The 23,131-nt window shown below is 42.3% G+C and overlaps 1 protein-coding gene across 1 annotated transcript in view; it reads right to left on the reverse strand.

The window, feature by feature from the left end:
• Window positions 1–18,976: 18,976 nt before the first annotated feature.
• TMEM33 (transmembrane protein 33) overlaps window positions 18,977–23,131 on the reverse strand; it is a 51,252-nt gene continuing 47,097 nt past the window's right edge. Inside the window, exon 8 of the mRNA XM_089654001.1 lies at window positions 18,977–20,066. Coding sequence (XP_089510127.1) covers window positions 19,937–20,066 — 130 coding nt within the window. The 3' untranslated portion in view covers window positions 18,977–19,936. The remainder of the gene's footprint in view (window positions 20,067–23,131) is intronic.

The following is a 23,131-nucleotide window of genomic DNA, read 5'->3' on the forward strand; positions in this document are numbered from 1 at the left end:
TCCCAAGCCTGGGGACCTGGGTTTAGTAACACTTTAAGTGACAAAGTCCATTTAAACTTCATCCTCCCCATCATGCATTGCGCATTGTGTCATTGTCTATTTGTGGTTTTTGCAGCTGCCCCCTCATGACGATGCACATGTGCATCATCTTGGTGCTGTTACACAAAACATCGCACACCCCCTGGTGATGCCAGAAGATGGTGGCGCAAGATCGGCTGTGCTGCGGTGAAGCAGTAGATTTCTAGGGAACCCCACCAAATCATCAGGCGACTGTATACTTTTTGTTCACAGGCCAGCTATACAGGTATGAGGATAGTGTAGCGGCAACTTTGGGTTGGTAAACTCCGGACACAAATGTGAGGAAAACAAGCCTTTTATTTACCAGCTGGAACTTAGCCAGACAGTGTCTGTAAAGCTAAGTGGCTTGAAAAACATGTCACAGAGTATACATATTAACAATTATGTCACAATGCATATTTTTCTTCTTTCACTTTCTGTACATTCAAAAGACTTTCTAAACTGTGCAGTATATGGCCTTGAGTACCAGCTACAGATAAGAATACCAGCTACAAGCTGGAACACATTACTTCACAAGAAATAAAGAAGGGGGAAAGTGCGATGGTGACCTTGCTTTTGCAAGTAGTGGCTGCTAGAAATATTAAAGTTTAAAGGGAAACTCTGCAATATCTGGGTGCAGCCACAGTAGGGGAAGTGACATTCCTTTTTCAAGCAAATTGAACTTTTTGTTAATTTTGGTTGCATTTGATGCCTCAAATTGCATTTTAATTATAAATGGGTATGCTTTGCCTAAAATTTCATGTTTCCATTGCCATACACTGTAACATAAAGTGTGATCTAATCCCTGATGTACATCCCGCTATTTGAGTTTCTACACAGTGTGAAGTTCAGCCCTAGTTATTTTCTGCTTGTTTGCCTTTTTATTCATTTCTGCAATTTTAATAAATTTTTATGACCCCACTGAAAAAAGTAAGTAAGGGGTTCTACTTCATATAATCATCAGCATTAATTTTTTACTACAATAAATAAACACATCAGCAAACAAATCTTAATATAGTTGTCCGAAATCTACTCAGAAATCACATTAAGCGGTTTCATTTTCTCAACATCAATAAAGCTTGCATGCGACTGCCCAGCAGAGAACACAGCAATTCAATTTGTCTTGAAATATTATTTACCATACCAAACAAATGCTGAGAAAAAGGGCAACACCAAATTGCAAGTAAGCTGTTGTTTACCTCAGTCACGCTGTAAAGCCCCTGATAGTTCCAATTTTACACTGTGAAATGTATCATTTCTGCTGATTTAAGCACATTGCTTCACAAATATGGATCCCTGAACTTTCATTGCCTGCTAGAGGTATGGATAATTTACAGCTCTGATCCAATTTTCCAATCATTGGGGAGCAGTAAATCGCTGCATAGAAGAAAAGTCGAATGAGGTCCTTTTTCTTTAGTGTCAGCAGCCTGTGATTATTATGTTTATTAGATTTCACTGAATGGGCCTCACATTTTCTCAAATATGCAGGAGCGTTCTATTTCCCCTGGAGTCCAGCATTAGCATTTCTGTTCCTCAGTTCTTGAATAAAAAAAGAAAACCGTTTCAGTTTATAAGAGTGCAGGCGCTTGACCGTGTATGGGGCCTGGCCAGCTATTCAGCAAAGTAGTAGTCCCAGAATGCTGTGCAAGTGAGTGACTGCCAAGACATGCTGGAACTTTTTTATTGATACAGGACACTTGGCACTTAGCAGGAGCTGCCATTTTCAAACGTTTCCTCAATCATTGTACTAAAAAAAGTGCAGTGTAACCTTTTAAGCACTTCAAGCCCGGACACTTTCACCCCCTTCCAGTCTGAACACTTTCACCCCCTTACAGTCCAGGCCAATTTTCAGCTTTCAGAGCTGTCACACTTTGAATGACAATTGCGCAGTCATGCAACACTGTACCCAAATGAAATTTTTTGCTTTTTTTTTAGACAGATAAAACTTTATTTAGGTGGTATTTATTCACCACTGAGATTTTTATTTTTTTGCTATATAAATGAAAAATGACAACTCCTTGAAAAAAAAAAGTGTTTTCCTTATAAAAGTTTGCAAATAAATAATCTTTCTACATAAATCCTGGTCAAAATGTATTCAGCTATCTTTTTGTTAAAAAAAAAAACCCAAATCAGTTTATAAAAAATTATTATAATTTTGCTAAATTTTTTTACATTTTTATTTTTTTTTATATTATTTATGTATTTAATTTTTTTAAATTACTGTTACCCTAGCAGTAATCTTTCTTTATAAATCTTGGCCAAAATGTATTCATCTATCTTTTTAGTTAAAAAAAATAACACAAATTAGTTTATAACCAAAAATTATAAAACTTTTTTTACATTTTTATTTTATTTTTTTATATTATTATTATTTTTTTTCCATACTGTCACTCTACAAGTACAGTGTCACCATAGTGACACTGTACTACTTGTGGGGGGTGATGAAGATTTTTTTTTTTTTTTTCACACTGATTGCTTTTACACCTATAAAGGCTGTAAAAACAATCATTTCTCCTTCTCTCTGGCTGCATTCCTGTAGCCATTGAGAAATACTGTGAGAGCTGTAATTGGTCACAACTTATCACATGGTACAAGGCTGTTGTGAATAGCCTTGTAGCATGTGGCCTCTGTGATCATTCACAGAATTCACAAGTAGTAAACAATGATGTTAGGAAATGACATCTCGTTTACTACTGTTCATGTGATCACTGATTGGCCAATCACTGATCACATGAATTGGGGCCTCACACAGTGGTCCTGTAAAGCTGTGTTCAGATTGTGGTGCTGCGCACAGGGAGCGCGCACAGGCAATGGATGCTGGGGGACGTTTAGAAATGTCCCTTCCCGCATTGGCAACGCTCCCGTCCGGCCATTTATTGGCATGGGCCGGCCAGAAAGAGGTTAAACACTTTGGGGGAGATTTACTAAAGCTGGTTCACTCAGAATCTGGTGCACCTGTGCATGGTAGCCAATCAGCTTCTAACCTCAGCTTGCTCAATTAAGCTTTTGCAATAAAACATGTAAACTAATTGGTTGCCCTGCAGAAGTGCACAAGATTCTGAGTGAACCAGCTTTAGTAAATAAACCCCAATGTGGGCATCTCACAAATACATCTGGTTAACCACTTTCCTGCCGCCCTATTGCAAAAATACTGCTACAGGGCAGCAGGGCTGCACAAAATCATGTGTATATATGTGATTTTGCATTTCCAGGTAGGGGGCGCGTGCGCAAGCTACCCGAGCCAATTGACAGCCTCGGCTGTCAATCACGGGGTCCCAGCTGGTGATTCCCCGCCGGCACCCAGCGAATGTCACTGACTTTGGAGAGACCTGTATGTAAACAATACAGATCTCTCCCCTGTCAGCTCCTGCAAATTGCTTTGTATGGCTCTGCATAGCACAGCCATACAAAGCAGTGTGCTTACACAGTGAAACAGACACACAGCACACAGTAAAACAGCACACAGTTAACCCTTTGATCACCCCACATGTTAAGCTGAATAAATAAAGCACACATAAAATAAATACATGTGTTCAGTGTGATTTGTTTAGTGCAATATAAGTCCTGACACTTCTATCTTCTAGGTGCAGATATTTCCATTAAATCACCAAAGTTCCTAATTTCCGTGACTGTACGATCATTTATATAATTCACCACTGGTGCCGTGCTCCTCCACTTTCAACACCACCTGCTTACCTAAGGATTAGACCCCTTTGCAGTAAGGTCTATGTGTGCCTTTCCCTTTAAGATGGGCCACTATTACACCAGGTATTCACGTCTCCTCTCTGTGAAACTCCACCACTTTCTCCTCAAGCACTAGATCTCCAGCTCTTCTGCACACCTCTTCCAGCAATATTAGATCAGAGATACAAGAATAGCGCTTATTGTGCAATATATATTAAATCAGCTCAAATGTATTGGATGCCAGAATGAACCACTCCCAAGAATTGTGCACTGTATCCCAATGCATACAGATACATTGCTTCCTTAATAAATATGTTTCCATTACATGTATTGTAAAACCTCACTTTCGGTCATGCTCCTGCACGATAACATCATCCAGCCACGCGGCTGACGCGTTTCATCACACTTTTCAAAAGTTGCAATGATGTGACAAAATGTGTCAGAGGTTTGATTTTTTTTTTTTAGCCATTTTGTTACATGCAAATACAGGGGTTGATTTACTAAAGGCAAAAAGGTTGTGCACTGCAAGTGCACTTGGAAGTGCCCTACAAGTGCAGTTGCTCTAGATCTGAGGGAAACATGCAAGGAAAATAAAAATAACCCTGCATTTTTGCTTGCACGATTGGATAAAAGAAATCAGCAGAGCTTAGCCTCATTTCAGAACTTCCCCTTGGATATAAAGCAACTGCAGCTGCAGTGCACAGTATACAGGTGAAACTTGAAAAATTAGAATATCGTGCAAAAGTTCATTTATTTCAGTAATGCAACTTAAAAGGTGAAACTAATATATGAGATAGACTCATTACATGCAAAGCAAGATAGTTCAAGCTGTGATTTGTCATAATTGTGATGATTATGGCTTACAGCTCATGAAAACCCCAAATCCACAATCTCAGAAAATTAGAATATTCTGAAAAGGTGCAATATTCTCGGCTCAAAGTGTCCCACTCTAATCAGCTAATTAAGCCATAACACCTGCAAAGGGTTCCTGAGCCTTTAAATGGTCTCTCTGTCTGGTTCAGTAGGAATCACAATCATGGGAAAGACTGCTGACCTGACAGTTGTGCAGAAAACCATCATTGACACCCTCCATAAGGAGGGAAAGCCTCAAAAGGTAATTGCAAAAGAAGTTGGATGTTCCCAAAGTGCTGTATCAAAGTACATTAATAGAAAGTTATGTGGAAGGGAAAAGTGTGGAAGAAAAAGGTGCACAAGCAGCAGGGATGACTGCATCCTGGAGAGGATTGTCAGGAAAAGGCCATTCAAAAGTGTTGGGGACTTTCACAAGGAGTGGAATGAGGCTGGAGTGAGTGCATCAAGAGCCACCACACACAGACGAATCCTGGACATGGGCTTCAAATGTATTCCTCTTGTCAAGCCGCTCCTGAACAACAAACAACGTCAGAAGCGTCTTACCTGGGCTAAAGAAAAACAGACCTGGTCTGTTGCTCAGTGGTCCAAAGTCCTCTTTTCTGATGAGAGCAACTTTTGCATCTCATTTGGAAACCAAGGACCCAGAGTATGGAGGAAGAATGGAGAGGCACACATTGCAAGATGCTTGAAGTCCAGTGTGAAGTTTCCACAGTCTGTGTTGATTTGGGGAGCCATGTCATCTGCTGGTGTTGGTCCACTGTGCTTCATGAAGTCCAGGGTCAACGCAGCCATCTACCAGGAGATTTTGGAGCACTTCATTCTTCCTTCCGCAGACGAGCTTTATGGGGATGCTGAGTTCATTTTCCAGCAGGACTTGGCACCTGCCCACACTGCAAAAGCGCCAAAACCTGGTTCAATGACCATGGGATTACTGTGCTTGATTGGCCAGCAAACTCGCCTGACCTGAACCCCATAGAGAATCTATGGGGCATTGCCAAGAGAAAGATGAGAGACATGAGACTGAACAATGCAGAAGAGGTGAAGGCTGCTATTGAAGCATCCTGGTCTTCCATAACACCTCAGCAGTGCCACAGGTTGATAGCTTCCATGCCACGCCGCATTGAGGCAGTAATTGCTGCAAAAGGGGCCCAAACCAAGTACTGAATACATATGCATGCTTATGCTTTTCAGAGGTCCAATATTGTTCTATGTACAATCCTTGTTTTATTGATTGCATGCAATATTCTAATTTTCTGAGATTGTGGATTTGGGGTTTTCATGAGCTGTAAGCCATAATCATCACAATTATGACAAATCACGGCTTGAACTATCTTGCTTTGCATGTAATGAGTCTATCTCATATATTACTTTCACCTTTTAAGTTGCATTACTGAAATAAATTAACTTTTGCACGATATTCTAATTTTTTGAGTTTCACCTGTATTTACCTTTAGTAAACCAACCCCACAGTGTTTTAATAGGTTGCATGGCACTTTGTTTTAGTTGAATACATTTAATTGATGAGGGAACACATTACAGCTGCAACACGTGTTTACTTGTTTATGCAGTTTATGGCATTTACATTGGTAAGCGAGGAGGACAAGTTCTGCATTTTCTTCATTCTTTACCAGGCATATCGATCTAGGAAGATGTGCTAGAGGCAACCAATAATATTCTAGATACAGTATATTATATTAAAATTGTCTGTAGGAAATTTACTATGAACAAGAAGAATAATTCTTTCTTTAGGTACTTGATTGCATTGACTATATTTTCTTACATTCAAGTTTGAATTTCTAGGATGGTTTTGTTTGCATCCTGAGGCCTTATACTTGCAGCCATCAAAGGGATTATTTAGTGAACTTTCCTGACACATACCAGTCCTAATAGGGTGTATCAGATTTAATAGCGCATGCACATGCACTTAGCAGACCTTTCCCTTCACTTTGTAATGCAATCCCTGAAGCATGATTTGCAGAGGCAAGACTACAACTGACATCCAGTCATGACCATTTCATCGCTTCCCCCAGAAGACAGTCAGAATACAGGCATACAATGTATGCACTTCTCTATCCAGCACCTAATTAAATTTGATGCTATTGATGCCATTTTCCATTTCTGTAGCCCATATTCACATGCAGATCTGGGCCACCTTTACACAGCTTCTATCTAAAGGACTCACAGTGCAGGAACGCACGAAGTTAGTATCTCCCTGACTTTTCATGGTAGCACAGTACAGCAATCCTGGGATGTTCTGTGCTCCCTCTGCTTACAGTTGACTGGTCACAGAAGGAATAACTAATTTTTCTCTGCAGTACAGGGCTTATGTAGCCTTTTGTGTGATATACTTCACTGTACATGGCAGATCATAGGCACAAGGGGAATAGGTCAGCGGGCCTAGCCTGCTCACACACAGCTAATGGCTCATGGGCAATCTGCAGCATTTTCATTGACAGTCCTGATTCTAAACACTATATTGCCAAAAGTATTGAGACACGTATCTTTACATGCACATGAACTTTTAAGGCACCCCAGTCTTAGTCCGTAGGGTTCAATAACAGCTTTAACTCTTCTGGGAAGGCTGTCCACAAGGTTTAGGAGTGTGTCTATGGGAATGTTTGCCCATTCTTCCAGCAGCACATTTTTGAGGTCAGACACTGATGTCGGATAAGAAGGCCTGGCTTGCAGTCTCCGCTCGAATTCATCCCAAAGGTGTTCTATCGGGGTGATGCAAGCCACCAATGCAGGTGCAGGCTAGCCAAGTTCCTTAACCCCAAACTCATTTATCCATGTCTTTATGGACCTTGCTTTGTGCACTGGTGTGCAGTCATGTTGGAACAAGAAGGGGTCATCCCCAAACTGTTCCCACAAAGTTGGGAGCATGAAATTGTCCAAAATGTCTTTGTATGCTGCTGCCTTAAGAGTTCCCTTCACTGGAACTAAGGGGCCAAGCCCAACCCCTGAGAAACAACCCCACACCATAATCCACCAAACTTTACACTTGGCACAATGTAGTCAGGCAAGTACCGTTCTCCTGGCAACTGCCAAACCCACACACGTCCATCAGATTGTCAAACAGAGAAGTGTAATTCTTCACTCCAGAGAACACGTCTCCACTGCTCTAGAGTCCAGTGGTGGTGTGCTTTGCTTTGCACTTGGTGATGTAAGGCTTGGATGCAGCTGCTTAGCTATGGAAACCCATTCCATGAAGCTCTCTACACACTGTTATTGTGCTAATCTGAAGGCCACACAAAGATTGAAGGTCTTTAGCTATTGACTTTGCAGACAATTGGCAACTTCTGCGCACGGTGCGCTTCAGCATATGCTAATCCAATTCTGTCATTTTATGTGGCCTACCACTTTGTGGCTGGGTTGCTGTTGTTCCCAGTTGCTTACACTTTGTTATAACACCACTAACAGTTGACTGTGGAATCTTTAATAGCAAGGAAATTTCACAGATAGAATTATTGCACAGGTAGAAACCTATCACGGTACCACGCTTGAATTCACTGAGCCGCTGAGTGACCCATTCTTTCACAAATGTTTGTAGAAGCAGTCTGCATTCATTGGTGCTTGATTTTATACACCTGTGGCCATGGAGGTGACTGGATCCAATGATTTGGATGGGTGTCCCAATAATGGCAATATAGTGTATAGACATATACACGCCCTTCCATGTGCTCCTTGCCACAAAGTCCAGTTATAGGTTGGGGTGGTTGTCGTTTGTGTGTACTGTTGGTGAATTGGTAAGGGGATACACTGGATACCTTCACTGCCATTGTGCTGTTGCTGGGTGTCCAGTGTGTTCCTATACTTTTAAGGAGGGGTTGGCTCCCTCCAGGGATACCTACTCTCAATCTATCCATTATTAAGCTGTATGTGTGCTTTTATAGAGTTAGGACTGCAGTACACTTGAGTGCTGACATGGCCTCTGCAACTTACGCATGTGAACTGTTAGACAGCGTAATTCAGTTTGTTGCAGGCTGGCTCGTAAGTGAGCTGTGTTTTTGATTGGCCTCGTGGATGTGTTAACAGTAGCTATGTGTTTTCATACACAGTATGTAGCTATGGAAGACTCTAGCTGTGAGGGTATCCACCACAGTTCCTGGCCCAAACTTCCTTCTTCAGCGGAGTAAGTTCTCTGTCAGAAAGGGTCTTTATCCACTTGTCCTTACTGCTTTGAGGTGTTCCGTTGTGTAGTAACAAGTCGTGAACTTGTCGATATGTCTAGTTAGTTGAACTTATGTAAATTCAACCAGTTTTTTTTAGGATCTTAGCAGGTAATTTTTATGGCAAAGTCCATTTTATTTCATTAGTGTTCTGTCTCAAATCATCAATGGTGATCACCCCCTTATTTAGCAGTTCTTGACACTTTCTCATATTCCAGCACCAGTTGCAAGGTATACGCTCCAAAATGATTGCCAGTAGGTTTGTAAAGGTTCTTATTTGTCCAAGTCATGGTATTTTTAGAAGTAGTTAGGCCAGGGTTTCTCAACCAGAATTCCATGAAACCCTGGGGTTCCCAGCACTTGCTTGGGGTTCCCTGAGTAAGGAGTAATTTCTGCCTCTCAGATAAGTTGCCATTGATCTTTTTAGCTATCTAGAGGGGGTAATTCTTCCAAACAACCATGATTGCAAGGAGCGTTCTTCCCACTAACCATCACACTAATGTATCATGAGTTGTAGATATGGTTATTTTTAGCAGGGGTTCTCTGAGAACGGAAATTTATTTCAGGAGTTCCACAATGTTAAAAAGCTTGAGAAAGGCTGAGTTAATCACATTCAGCTGGACATATTCTGTAATGTTGAAAACATTTTGTAGCTTGTCTAAGCTATTTCCTTCATTTCTGAGCATCAGGAAAAATAGCCCAAGTTTTCATATCCACTCAGATTTAAATATTTGGGAATTTTGCTGAAACTCATTAGAAGTGAAGTGGCTTGGATCAGCTAAAAAAAACATCTGTAACATTTCAGAACAAGTCTAGCTGAATGCATCCAGCTACAGCTAGCTGTAATTGAACCTTGATCAATGAAAATCTTCACAGCCATATATGCTTGCATGATTCCAATTACTACTACCATTCATGCATAAGGTAGTTCACTGCAGCCTTAAGGGGGAGTAGTATTATTATGTAAGGATGTTTAACAACTTATGTCATGTAAAATCTCACAGGATAAGATCTGCAGCTATTAAGGCAAATTCTGTTTAAAGCAGAGTTCCACCCAAAAGCGGTAGCTCTATTTATTTGCCTCCTCTCCCCACCACTGCCAGATTTGGAACATTTTTTGGGGGGCGGGGAGGGGAGCAGATACCTGGTTTTGACAGGTACCCACTCCCACTTCCTGCTCAGTGAGCCCCAGTGAACGGAGCCAGAAATCCAGCCACCTCCTTCCACCTACAGTCTTCTGGGACACTTCACAGATCCCAGAAGACCACCAGACCAATCAGGATATGCAGCACAACTCACATGCGCAGTGAGCAGTCGGCTGTGAAGCTGAAAGCTGTCACACCCTAGTGCCCACAGTTGAGATGCCAGCACCAGGGAGAGAAGGGACAGCACAGGTGAGCACAGCACTGGACCCTGGGACAGGTAAGTGTGTGTTTGTTAAAAGGCAGCAGCTATAGTTTTTGTAGCTACTGTCACAAAAACTAAACTAAACACAAAAATGGCTGGAACTCCGCTTTAAAGCATTGCCTATGGATAATAAAACTTATGGTGTTTGTTGCCGTTGCACACGTGTTGGCAAATTTTTTTTTTCTTCGTTAAAGGGCAATTGTGCGCAATTTTGAAGCGTGACATGTTTGGTATCTATTTACTCAGCCTAACATAAGTTTCGATTTTACTAAAAATTGGGATATGTATTGTGTTTTTTGCATTAAAATTAAGGGTGTTTTTCCAAAACAAATTGTGTTTGGAAAACCACTGCACAAATACTGTGTGACATAAAAAATTGCAACCCCCCCATTTTATTTGCTAGTGCCTTTGCTTTGAAAAGAAAAAGAAAAAAGTTGGGGATTCTAAGAAATCCTCTAGAAAGAAACAAAAAAAAAAAAAGTATTGGGGGTTCTAAAAAAGCCTCTAGCCAAAAAAAAAAAAAAAAGATTTTTTTGATACGTACCGTGAATTACCTTTCTCTGAGTTCATTGACAGACACAGCATCTTCTTCTTTATCCATAACCAAGCAGGGTTTTTATAGCCCGACATACAGGAGTAGGACACTAGGTAGGAAAAAAAAAAAACTCAGTACCTCCTATGGTCAGTCCTCTCTGGGCATAAAACCTTCTCTGCTATAGGCCTCCAGTCAGTCACAAGCAGTGTCAAAGGAAAAAAAACTCCTTCGAGGGGTGGGTGCTGTATCCATCGAACTCAGAAAGGGCTTTTACGGCGAGTACAAAAAATCCCTTCATCTCCTAAGTGTCTTCTTTATCCATAACCAAGCAGCGATGTCCCCAAGCAGTGCCATAATGAAGGGCGGGCATATCAACCAATGGCGAACAAACCCAGGGCAACATGCTACCACTCCAAACCACCCCAAGAAGTGCCCAGGAACCATAAACAGTCGCCTACAAAACTTGAGACCAAAACTAGCATCAGAAGATGCCAACACATCAATGTTAAATACTTTGTGAATGGGTGCCCAGATGAGCAGTCGCTGCATGCAAACAGGAGAAAACAGACACCCAACATTGGAACGCCCAGGAGACACTAACCACCCAGGTGGAGTGCATCATAACAGGGAAGGAAGGTCCCCGCTCCTTGCTAGCATATGCCTACCCAATCATCTGCCTAATCCAACAGAAAACAACAGCAGAAGAGGCCGTCAGGCTTTCCTTCAGACCGTCTGGAAGCACAAAAAAGAATTGGACCTCCAAAAAGAAGCAGTCACTTAAAAAGGTACACGTGAATTGCACGTACCGTATCCAGGGGCACAGAACCATCTCCTTAGGGTGCAACAGCAGAGGACACAAATAAGGAAGGACAAAGCCCTCATTTAAGTGAAAATCTGACACCACCTTTGGCAGAATGGAAGGGAAAGGTCAAAGCAGTACCTTGTCCTGGTGTAGAACTGGATAAGGTGGCTTACAGAACAAAACCTCTAATTCTGACACCATCCAAGCCAAAGTAATAACTACGAAGGCAACTTTCTGTGAAAGTGTAAGGGAATATCCCAAATGCACAAAAATTCAAGACCCATGGTCGCAATGGAGAGCGGACAGGGTCACTACGTGAAACCCCTGAACGAAATTGCAAATAAGAAAGCAGGGCCTAGGAGACTGAAGGAAAGAGTAGAGGGCAGACCCTGAGCGTGCTAAACACAAGCAATGGAGGAGGTAGGCCAACCACCGAGAAGAGCAAGGACAGAAACCAAGGTTCCGTACTACCCATATCAGCTATCCAGGTGCAATGAAAAAAATCTGCCAGGGGATAGACTTACGAGCCTGTAACACAGTCAGAATCACTGAACCAGACAGCTCCCTAGCCATCAGAACCTAGCTTGCAATAGCCACTCTGTCAGGCTGATGAAGGCAAAGCTGGGTGGAACACAGGCCCCTGAGATAGAAAGGTCCTCCCAAAGAGGCAGCTGCCAGGGAATGCCAACCCCCAACCGCACCATGGATAGCAAGGCCAAACTGGAGCAATCAGGTTAACCAGGAACGTTTCAACCTCTATCCCAAGTAGTAGACAAGTATCAGTCCGAAGGACGGGAGGGGGGGGTCCACGAACGGCATCCCCCAGCGCAGGCAAAACTGATGGTCCACTGACCACTTTCCCTGATCCAGCATCTGATGGCTAAGATAATCTGCCTTCCAGTTCTTGACCCCTGGAATATGTACGCCGGACAGAGCCAGGAACTGACCTTTTCACCCATTTCAGGATATGAGACGCCTCCAGCACCGCTGCTGCACTTTGAGATCACCGGACAAATGACATATGCAAACCTGAAAAAGGATCTGAAGCGGCAGACCCTATAGATGATCTGGCCGATGTGTCAGCGACAACCCGAGCGCCCAAAGTTCTCAGTGATAGACAGTCGAGTCTCCTCCGGAGTCCAGCGACCCAGAGAAGTCTAATCTCACAACTCCGCCCTAGCCTGACAGGCTGGTGTCCATTTTGACCACAGTCTGACGAAGGGGAAGGAAGGACTTTCCATTCTGCAGATCCGGAAGCTGCAACCATCTTGCCGATCACTCTAGGTGAATTTGAATTTCCAAGGAAACGGGTGACCTTCCTCTGGAAAGGATTTCTCCTGCAGTGTTCTCATATGGAAATGGGTATACAGAACTGCTTTGAAGGTAGCCACCAACAGGCCCAAAAACTTGCCGACAGTAGTGTGTCCGACGGGAGGAAGACCTTGGCCTGCTCTGATCGAGAATCAGCCTCAGATACTCCAAGCACCCAATGTAAACACAGAGTTCCTAAGTTTCACGATCCAACTAAAGTTCGCTGTAAACGCATGAAGCTCTGCACACTGTCCATCCGGAATGAACAAGTCTCCACAAGGAGGAGCAAGTCGTCCAGGAACCTGACCACAGCATCCCTTGTCGTCTCAGCAAGAGAAGGCCTGAGCTCAAAACTGTGGAAAAACACAGTTTATCACCGAGCGCCCAGATTCCACGCTGGACTAGTGGACCCGCGTCTGAAATGGATGAAGCGCTAGTGCATAACCAGAAAGAATAATCTTGTGGACCCACTGATCAGGGAATAGAATGGGCCACGGGTCCAAAAACATGCACAGGCGAACCCCTTTACCCAGGAAATAGGTGGAGACAAATCATTACATCAACAGGGACATAGTCATGGTAGAACAAATCAATCCCAGCTGATGAGGATGGGATACAAACTCCTGCACGTAGAATGCAATGAATTAGCAGTCCATCGCCCTAGACACTCGGCCACCTTGTCACATCCCTGGGGACTGGGCCCAAAGGGGATGAAAAAATTCTGTTTACGGTGAAGGTGGGCCCTGTTTCCAGACACAGTCCCTTCCCCTTCTTGACCTGAAGGACGACAGGACTCCTGCTACCCATAAGGTGTCAGATACTGCCATCCAGTACAACTTCACACAAATGGTCGCCCCAGCAGGCAGGTGTGCCAGAGCCTGATCGAAGTTCAGACAACCGCCCACCACTTTATCCAAGGGAATCACTGAGGCCCCACAGCTGCTACAAATTAGGATAGAGAGGGGCTGCATGAGGGACGCATCACAAAGACTGAATCCTCAGACTAGTTCCACATACACTAGGGAACAGACCTTAAAATAAAGTATCACAGGACCTAGGCCAATGTGGTTAGTGACTGGAAAACCAGGGCCATTGCCAACACAGGCTGGAAGGCTGACCCAGCCTCGGTGAACATTAAAATGGGTCACTGCCTCCCCACTGTGCCTGCAGAGTCCCTAAAGCAGAGGAATACCTCAACCATTGGGTAACAGATCTGATGCGATATCATGGTCCTCTCAGCACACGCTGGAGGTACTAGAACCTGGGCCACACTGGCTGCGGCGCCCCGCTGCAAGTAGCAACCCTCACCTAGGTGACTGCTACCGCCGCACAACCTGGAAAGTCCCCAAAAGGCATGAACTCACTTTTGTTAGCCATAACAGTATGTAATGCAGCAGCCATCCCTGGTATGCTGCATACAGGACGTTGTGGAGTTGGAGTTGCCACAACTAGACGGGGGCCCCCCAGCAGCACTGGAAGAACCAAGCTTCCACTATAAACCTCAGGTCCTATATAACAGATGGATACATGACCTGGGCTGAAGGGAGTGTAAACTGTACTATCACCATGGGAAAGTATTGACTGGGAACATAAATGATACCCCAGTAACACCCAGGAAAATGGCTATTCACTAAGCTGCTGCACCTCACTGGGGAAGCTAGCTGCAGAGAGATATTTACTCTGAAGTTGCACTATATTCCTTTCATGGAATGCACACCTAAAAAAAGAGCAGGTGTGGTCAGCCAACAGCAGGACACTCGATGCCAACCGCTGGCTCAGGTATCCTGGGTACTAGGGACGCCACCAAAACATATCGGCCGAAAATAGCCCTATCAGCATTCTGCCAATAGGAAAAATTTAGCCAATACAAATGCCGATACAGGAAACTGTGTGTACTGCAGATGTGGGGGGGGGGGGGGGCTGCGGAGAAAGTCAGGAGAGTGTATACAGTGACTGGATGTCACTATATGTCAGTACCGGTTTTTAAATGTAATTACCGGCTTTTTTTTTTTCTTCACTATAGCTCACAGAATTAGCTGTCACTTTCCCCCCAGCTAAAAGAAAGTTTCCTTTTAGCTTCTTTCCCGAGATAAGAAAAAGGTTTCCTTTAGCTCCAGGAAAAGTAGCAGCTAATTCTATGAGCTATAGTGAAGAAGAAAAAAAAAGCCGGTAATTACATTTAAAAACCGATACTGACATACAGGTGAAAAATTAGAATATCGTGCAAAAGTTCATTTATTTCAGTAATGCAACTTAAAAGGTGAAACTAATATATGAGATAGACTCAATACATGCAAAGCAAGATAGTTCAAGCTGTGATTTGTCATAATTGTGATGATTATGGCTTACAGCTCATGAAAACCCCAAATCCACAATCTCAGAAAATTAGAATATTCTGAAAAGGTGCAATATTCTAGGCTTAAAGTGTCCCACTCTAATCAGCTAATTAAGCCAAAACACATGCAAAGGGTCCCTGAGCCTTTAAATGGTATCTCAGTCTGGTTCAGTAGGAATCACAATCATAGGAAAGACTGCTGACCTGACAGTTGTACAGAAAACCATCATTGACACCCTCCATAAGGAGGAAAAGGCCATTCAAAAGTGTTGGGGACTTTCACAAGGAGTGGACTGAGGCTGGAGTCAGTGCATCAAGAGCCACCACACACAGACGGATCCTGGACATGGGCTTCAAATGTCGTATTCCTCTTGTCAAGTCGCTCCTGAACAACCAACAACGTCAGAAGCGTCTTACCTGGGCTAAAGAAAAACAGACGTGGTTTGTTGCTCAGTGGTCCAAAGTCCTCTTTTCTTATGAGAGCAACTTTTGCATCTCATTTGGAAACAAAGGACCCAGAGTATGGAGGAAGAATGGAGAGGCACACACTGCAAGATGCTTGAAGTCCAGTGTGAAGTTTCCACAGTCTGTGTTGATTTGGGGAGCCATGTCATCTGCTGGTGTTCATCCACTGTGCGTCATTAAGTTCAGGGTCAACGCAGCCGTCTACCAGGAGATTTTGGAGCACTTCACGCTTCCTTCCACAGATGAGCTTTATGGGGATGATGACTTCATTTTCCAGCAGGACTTGGCACCTGCCCACACCGCCAAAAGCACCAAAACCTGGTTCAATGACTGTGGGATTACTGTGCTTGATTGGCCAGCAAACTCACCTGACCTGAACACCATAGAGAATCTATAGGGAATTGCCAAGAGAAAGATGAGAGACAAGAGACCAAACAATGCAGAAGAGCTGAAGGCATCCTGGTCTTCCATAACACCTCAGCAGTGCCACAGGCTGATAGCTTCCATGCCATGCCACATTGAGGCAGTAATTGCTGCAAACGGGGCCCAAACCAAGTACTGAGTACATATGCATGCTTATACTTTTCAGAGGTCCGATATTGTTCTATATACAATCCTTGTTTTATTGATTGCATGTAATATTCTAAATTTCTGAGATTGTGGATTTGGGGTTTTCATGAGCTGTAAGCCATAATCATCACAATTATGACAAATGGCTTGAACTATCTTGCTTTGCATGTAATGAGTCTATCTCATATATTAGTTTCACCTTTTAAGTTGCATTACTAAAATAAATGAACTTTTGCACAATATTGTAATTTTTCAAGTTTCACCTGTATAGTGACAGCCAGTCACTGTATACACTCTCCTGCATTTCTCTGCAGCCCCCCCTCACATCTGAAGTACACACAGTTTCCTGTATCGTCACCTGTATTGGCTAAAGCCAGTGAGCGCATCTCACTGTATACACTGCTCCTCTCCTGCCCCCTTCTTGCACAAACTGCCCCCTACAAAGAGGACCTGTCACTCATATGCTATGACATAGGGGACTATTGGTCCCCTTTGTGATAGCAATAAAATCATAAGGTAAAATAAATAAAAAATATACATGAAAGTAGAAAATACAAAAAAAAATTAAAAATTGAAGCCTCCCCACCCCCACATACGCAGACATTTCGGTTTCGGTCACATGCCATTCTGAATTTTCAATATTGGTTTCAGCACCAGAATTTTCATTTCGGCGCACCACTACTGGGCACCACTGCAGTTACACAGCTGTGATCTGAGAGAGTCTCTCTTTTACAGCCCCAGCACCCACCCAACGCGAACAGCCAGATGGCCATGGTTGGAAGGTAAGGAAGGGGGAATTACCCCCACCAAACCGTGGCAGGCTACACAAGCATGAGCAGTGGGCTTTTTGATATACCTCACTGGTATTTGCTCAGGTTTGGCTGCTGCTCACTGAGCCCTGCCCCCCACAGTGCCACTCCCGGCATAAGGATGGGCATGGGCAGAAGTGACTAAGGGCTAGTTGCCCACACGCAAAATGGCACCAATAGAGGCCGCAAATCGCCAGGCTAAATTTATAGAGGGCCTGACTGTGTGAAGCGGACTCCCGTGGGTCAGTGAGACACTGTTACCCAAGCCAGGAAGGGGGATCCGGAAGCTTTCCACAGCAGTCAGCATTAGAAACATCTTCCAGGACTGCATCGCTTCTAGATCTCACTGAGATCAAATGTCCCCCCGGCCCACAACCAAGAGAGAGCTTGCCCGCAACATACACACTAGGGTAACAGGTAGGGCAACCTGACAGCAGGAGGCACCACGACCCTTGAGAACACCCCAGCATAGAGCACCCACTGCCCTGCAACCAACACAACACCATTCCAGGGATTACCCTCACCCCAACACGCATCAAGGTATGGAAGGGAGGGGGCGTTCTACTTACCAATCCAGCAGAGCGTGCGGGTAAGATTCCCATGACAGATTCTCCTCTCCACTGAAGTGGAGGGGCTGTCAGCCAGGGTAACACTGTGACATGGACTATAGGCGCCCAGTCATATGCCCCCCCCCCACGTTACGTTTAACTCGATGGCCGCCCCAGTCCAGGATGGGGCATAGTCATGGCTGCGCGCACTCGCTGGTCAGACTGGGGTGACCACTGGATCTACATTATTCAGTCCATCTCCCAGCCCGACTGTTGGTAAAAGATCTCCGCAGGAAAAACAAAATTACAGGAAAAATTAAAAAAAAAAGAAGGAAAAAAGAAAACTCATGGGGACACAAGTCCCAGTAAATTCTCACATCCATACTCCTAAAAACACTAAACAGAATAACTGGAGGCCTACAGCAGAGAGAGGTTTTATGCCCAGAGAGGACTGCCCATAGGAGGTGCAGTTTTTTTTTTCTACCTATTGTCCTACTCCTGTAGGTGGGGCTATAAATCCCTGCTTGGTTATGGATAAAGAAGACTCTGTGTCTGTCAAAGGACATAAGAGAAATACTGATTGTTTTATATAAACATAAAGTGCCACAGAAAAGGCTTGGTCACACCATACAGGCTTGTTACAATGCCTGCACAGCTTCCTCTGCCATAGAGAGTAAGGATAATGTTGTCTACAAACCTTCCAGTAGATTGCCTTTTCATTGCATTCTATGGCACAGTCTATGTGAATAAATATGTGAAATAGCAGGATATACAGCAGAATGCTTTTAAAAAATGTTGCACCTTTATATGCAGTCATGAGCTTCAGCTTGCAACACTGTAATGCTAGCCATAGGTGGCCATTTTTTAGTTCCGAACAGCCAAGAGACTAATAAAAAAAACCAAATAAATAATGAATGGATTTCTCCATCCACAAAAGCAAGGTGGATGGAGGAATATTCCCCCGCTGTGCACTATTCAGTGGCTGCGGCAAGCTGATTGAGAAGTTTTCTAATAAGCCTGTTCAACAGAGCAGTAGCAGCCACACACAGAGAAACTTGGCCAGTCTCTGCTGAACCAAACACATTTTGATCCATTCCTGGTCAGCTTAACTTTGTAACAAGTCACAAAGTGAAAAATAGCAGCAGGAGCTGAAACCAGCATGTTAGTCCAAGTAGTTGATGTGAACTATTGATAATGAAAAACAAAGATGACTCCATCCTCCTGGGTATAAAGGAGATTCGACATTGTCGCCAGGTGTACTGTGATCTTTGTGAGAAGTGATACCTGAAAGTGTTGCATTTGCACATTACCTAGCATACATGCAACATAAAACATGACAAAATATATTAGGCCTATTTTAAGATGTCACCTTTAAGCACACCTCCTCAGAGAAGATACAGCTACTCACAAACCAGAACAGACTGCAGTTTTTATTAGGTAAGGCTGAATCACATACACAAAGAATGTCACAAGTCTGAGGTAGTTTTAAAACAAGGTGCATCACCAAATAAAAACATATATAAACATAGGAAGTATCAATGACTTCTTTATTATTATTCATTTTGAACGAATAATATGGAGTTTCACTGTATGATGACTGTTGCTATAAACCAAGAACTAACCTGTGCATAAACAAGTACAAAAACAACCAAAGTCATGCAGTGATCCATCACCGATTATAATTAAACAAGAACATTACTTATTTATTATGAATGGCGCATGTATGAATTTTATTGCATTTTTTTTTTCCTTTTCATTGTACACTCTGATAAACTGAAAAAATACAATGAATTTGACATCTCAGAAAGCTAGATACCCCAAAATGCTCTAAAATATTTTGTTTTCTCTACTCAGTTTACATTTCAATAGCAGTCTCCATACAAAGAATATAAGTAGAACGAAAAAGTAAAAACTGTTTAATATACACAATGTTCAATCTAGTGTATTCCTGTGAAGTTAGAACTAAAACATTTAGACTTCTCTAGCTTTCTTTCACAAACAGTCTGTTTAGGATAAACTTGTCTGTGCATTTCTGCAGCTCGGGGCAGGGAAACCTGAGGCTGCAACTCTATAAGGCGATCACTGGAAATTAGATCCCTGATAGTGCTCAAGCAAGGTTTGGTACCACAAGTTTTATTATTTTTAAAAAGGAATGAAGTCTACATTCGCTGACTGGGGACACTGTCACAGAGAGAACGCTAGGATACTGTAACAAGATGTTTATAAAAAGGCATTAGGAGCATCATTTTGCATGGACCAGTCTGGATGCCGTTAGGTTGCAGTAATAGTAAAACACCTGTATTATCATACAGAGCAGAAATACCAGCTGCTAATGCTCATTTACATACACATTGTATAATTTAAGAATAAGTTATGCAACAGTTGGTGCCAGTCTGCTAATAAAAGCAATGCTGCTGAGACACAGTCTTCTGACAAAGTCCGGACATGCTGGCTTCATGACTAGGTGCTCCAAGATAATTCTCAGCTCCGTGAACAGAGTCCTGTAATGTGGAAATTGTTTGTTAACAGACTGTTTTGATAGAATACTTTTCTGTAAAGATAATGGATTTGTTTTAACATAAGTCTATTGGTCAGTCTCCCAAAATGGACATTTCAATTTCTGTTAGATACTTGAGAGTTAAACTATTACTTTCTTTCAGTCTCCTAGGAAATTTGATGATGGGATCCCCAGAGCCCCGGGGCCATTAAAGGTATTATAAAAGGATGCAGCAGGAGGAGTGGGAACACAGGAACATATTTTGTGTCCCAAGGACATAGAAAAAGCCACAGAGTGACCCATCCAATCAGATTTCTTCTATGTCTGAAATATAACTTGGCATGGACTAACCTTTTAAAGTAATATTAAACCCTCCAAGTAAAAATAATCTCTCAAAGTTCATTTACTGTGTACACAAACTGACTTATCTGTCCTACTTTTTCCATTTTTAATAAACTTTATACAACAGTAGCCCACTTTTTCTAGCTGGTGCTGCACTTCTTCCAATTTCCAGTTGAGAAGTGCATATACAATTATTCCCAGATGCAGTTCTACATGTCCTATCACTACCTAGGGGAGAATATTATAACGTGCATGCACCCTGTATTGGCATTGACGGGTTTTTTTTTAATCCTGATAATGATTATTTTTAATATAAGCGTTGTCATATTACAGCTATTTCATTTAGATAAACATTATTATACTACAGTCATTTTCTTAACGTTTATACTTTGTTTGGGTACAATGGTTCTTTTCATCTCCAACATCCACAGAGTGGATACAGAATCCAGGTTTAGCTATGTTTAGGGACTTCCCAGATTTAACTCTAAGATGACTAAAGGTGGCTATAGATGGATTGAAATTAGGCCAGTTTAGCAGGGCCACATTTTCATCCATGTGTGGCAACTGCAGTTGAACAGAAATCAATCTACCAATCAACTTCTGTTCAACTGTCCTGTCAAATAAATGCTGCTTGATCAGCGGCTGCAGCGCTGATCTGTATACTCTGAAGGCGGCTGAGACTCCTCCACTGTCAGAATACAATAGCTCAGCAGGGAGAGATTCCCCCATCTACCTCAAATGCATGGATGGGGGAATTGGTTCAGTTTTTTCATTCAGCCCTCTGGCTGAATGAAAGATAACAGAACCATGAATGGCCAGCTTTAGACTATTTCACTCCTTTATGATGAGACCAAATCTTAAAAGTTCTGCAGTGTGAATATTCAACCATAAATACTATTTAACCTATCTGTGCATAAACAAAAATACATTTTTAGGAGAACAGATATGTCTTTCTTTTGGTGGCAAACAGTTTAAAAAAAATATCCTCCTACAATAGGTTTATTATTCATGAAAATATTGAGATAAGTATCTACTTCAACTTCTCTTACTAAATTTAGCAAACAGCATTTTATTGCTGCCCAGATACAATGCTAAATGAATTCTCTTATATGGTCTAATTACAAGAATACTATGCATAAATTACAGGGATGTATGTATTCGTTCTCATTTTGTCTATTACTTGGCCTAAAAATCAGTGTCATTATTAGGGCTCATGTACACTGCAGCTGCTAAACAGACGTTTAGGAGCACTTGTGCGGTTTTTTTAGCAGCCCATGAATTCTCCTTTTATGTTTTCCTATGTGTCCATGTACATATAGTAATTTACAGTAGTTTATAGGCAGTTGAGGTTACAGGCATTTTTTCTGAAAGCTCAAAAATCACATTCAGGAGTAGAGTTAATCGGCGTTTCAAACGCCAAATGCTTGTAACCACATGTAAACGTGTTTATGAGCATTTGCGTTTAGATGTGTTTTTTGGCTGGTCCATATCCAGATGCTGTCCAGATCCTTTTTTCTTCATCAAAAATGCATGCACAGCGTTTTCCATGTATTCAAATGGAACTAGTACACCAGTGCAGTCAGTTCCAGGTTTCGCATGCAGGAAAAAAAAGGTAGAACGTGCTGCATTATTTCTGCATAGAACTGTACTGAAACATATCAGAACACAACAAAAAAGCACAAGGAGTGTTGTGTGCACTCCAGAATGCATCTGGAGGCATTACAGGAATTACAGCACTATGTAGCTCCTCCCACAGTGCCAAGCATGTTTCACAAGCCACTTTTGCTACAGTTGCAACACCCACAAAGTACATCAGAAAGTAGTGCTCTCTCTGCTTCTGCTCTTTCTCTCACAAAATGTCTGAAATAGTTATTTACTATTTTTCAGTGCATTATGGGCATTTGGGAGGGTCTCCTGAGGTTATCTTTTAAAAAAGCTTATAAACGTGGCAGGTACAATGACATTTTTAACCTTTGTTTTCTAGCAGTCAGTTTCCAGCATTCAAACCCCCCGTGTACATGAGCCCTTACACTTTGTCCTTAGCACATTTAAAAAAGTTCTACACTATAAGAATTGTCAACTTATTTATTCTTGGTAGCGAAACAGAGTATAGCCAAAGCAAGGAAGAAATTTTTTGTAGCTTTCGTGGAGGTGAAAGACTATATTGACCACTATTACGATTAACCTCCCTAGCGGTCTGATTATGTCCATATTTCTGTGCTCAAAGCGGTACATTTTTTTGCATGGAAATATGTATTTTTTTTTTTTTGTAGGCCTATAATTTTTTTTTAGGAGTAACTCACTGAAATCTGTCCGAACAAGAGTCTAGTAAACTCTCTCTCATACATGACCTATGTTCTTTTCTTCCCGATATGCACGTCTCCGGGTTATTCAGCCTCAATAGGACTTGTATAAACCGCAAGTTCAGACCCCCAGAATGCAGAACAGTTCATTTTTTACTACTGTTTGAATATTAGGCCATGCAATTGTTTATGACCCAGTGTGGGATATTTGTTGCTATTTAATTTCTCTTGAAAATGCAAAATCACAGCAAAATCACCTTATGTTCTAATAAATACACTCCCCATTCACAATACTAGATACCCACTTATGAAGAATAACTTTTTTTTATTCATATATAAAAAAATGCAGCCTTTTAACTGCTCGGAGTGTTTTTTTTTTTTTTTTTTAAAGAGGAAATGAGAGCAAGATATTTCCACATTAAAA

The sequence above is a fragment of the Staurois parvus genome, unplaced genomic scaffold (assembly GCF_062004578.1).
Source record: "Staurois parvus isolate SC_StPar_1 unplaced genomic scaffold, SC_StPar_1.0 ptg000734l, whole genome shotgun sequence".
Lineage (NCBI taxonomy): Eukaryota > Metazoa > Chordata > Amphibia > Anura > Ranidae > Staurois > Staurois parvus.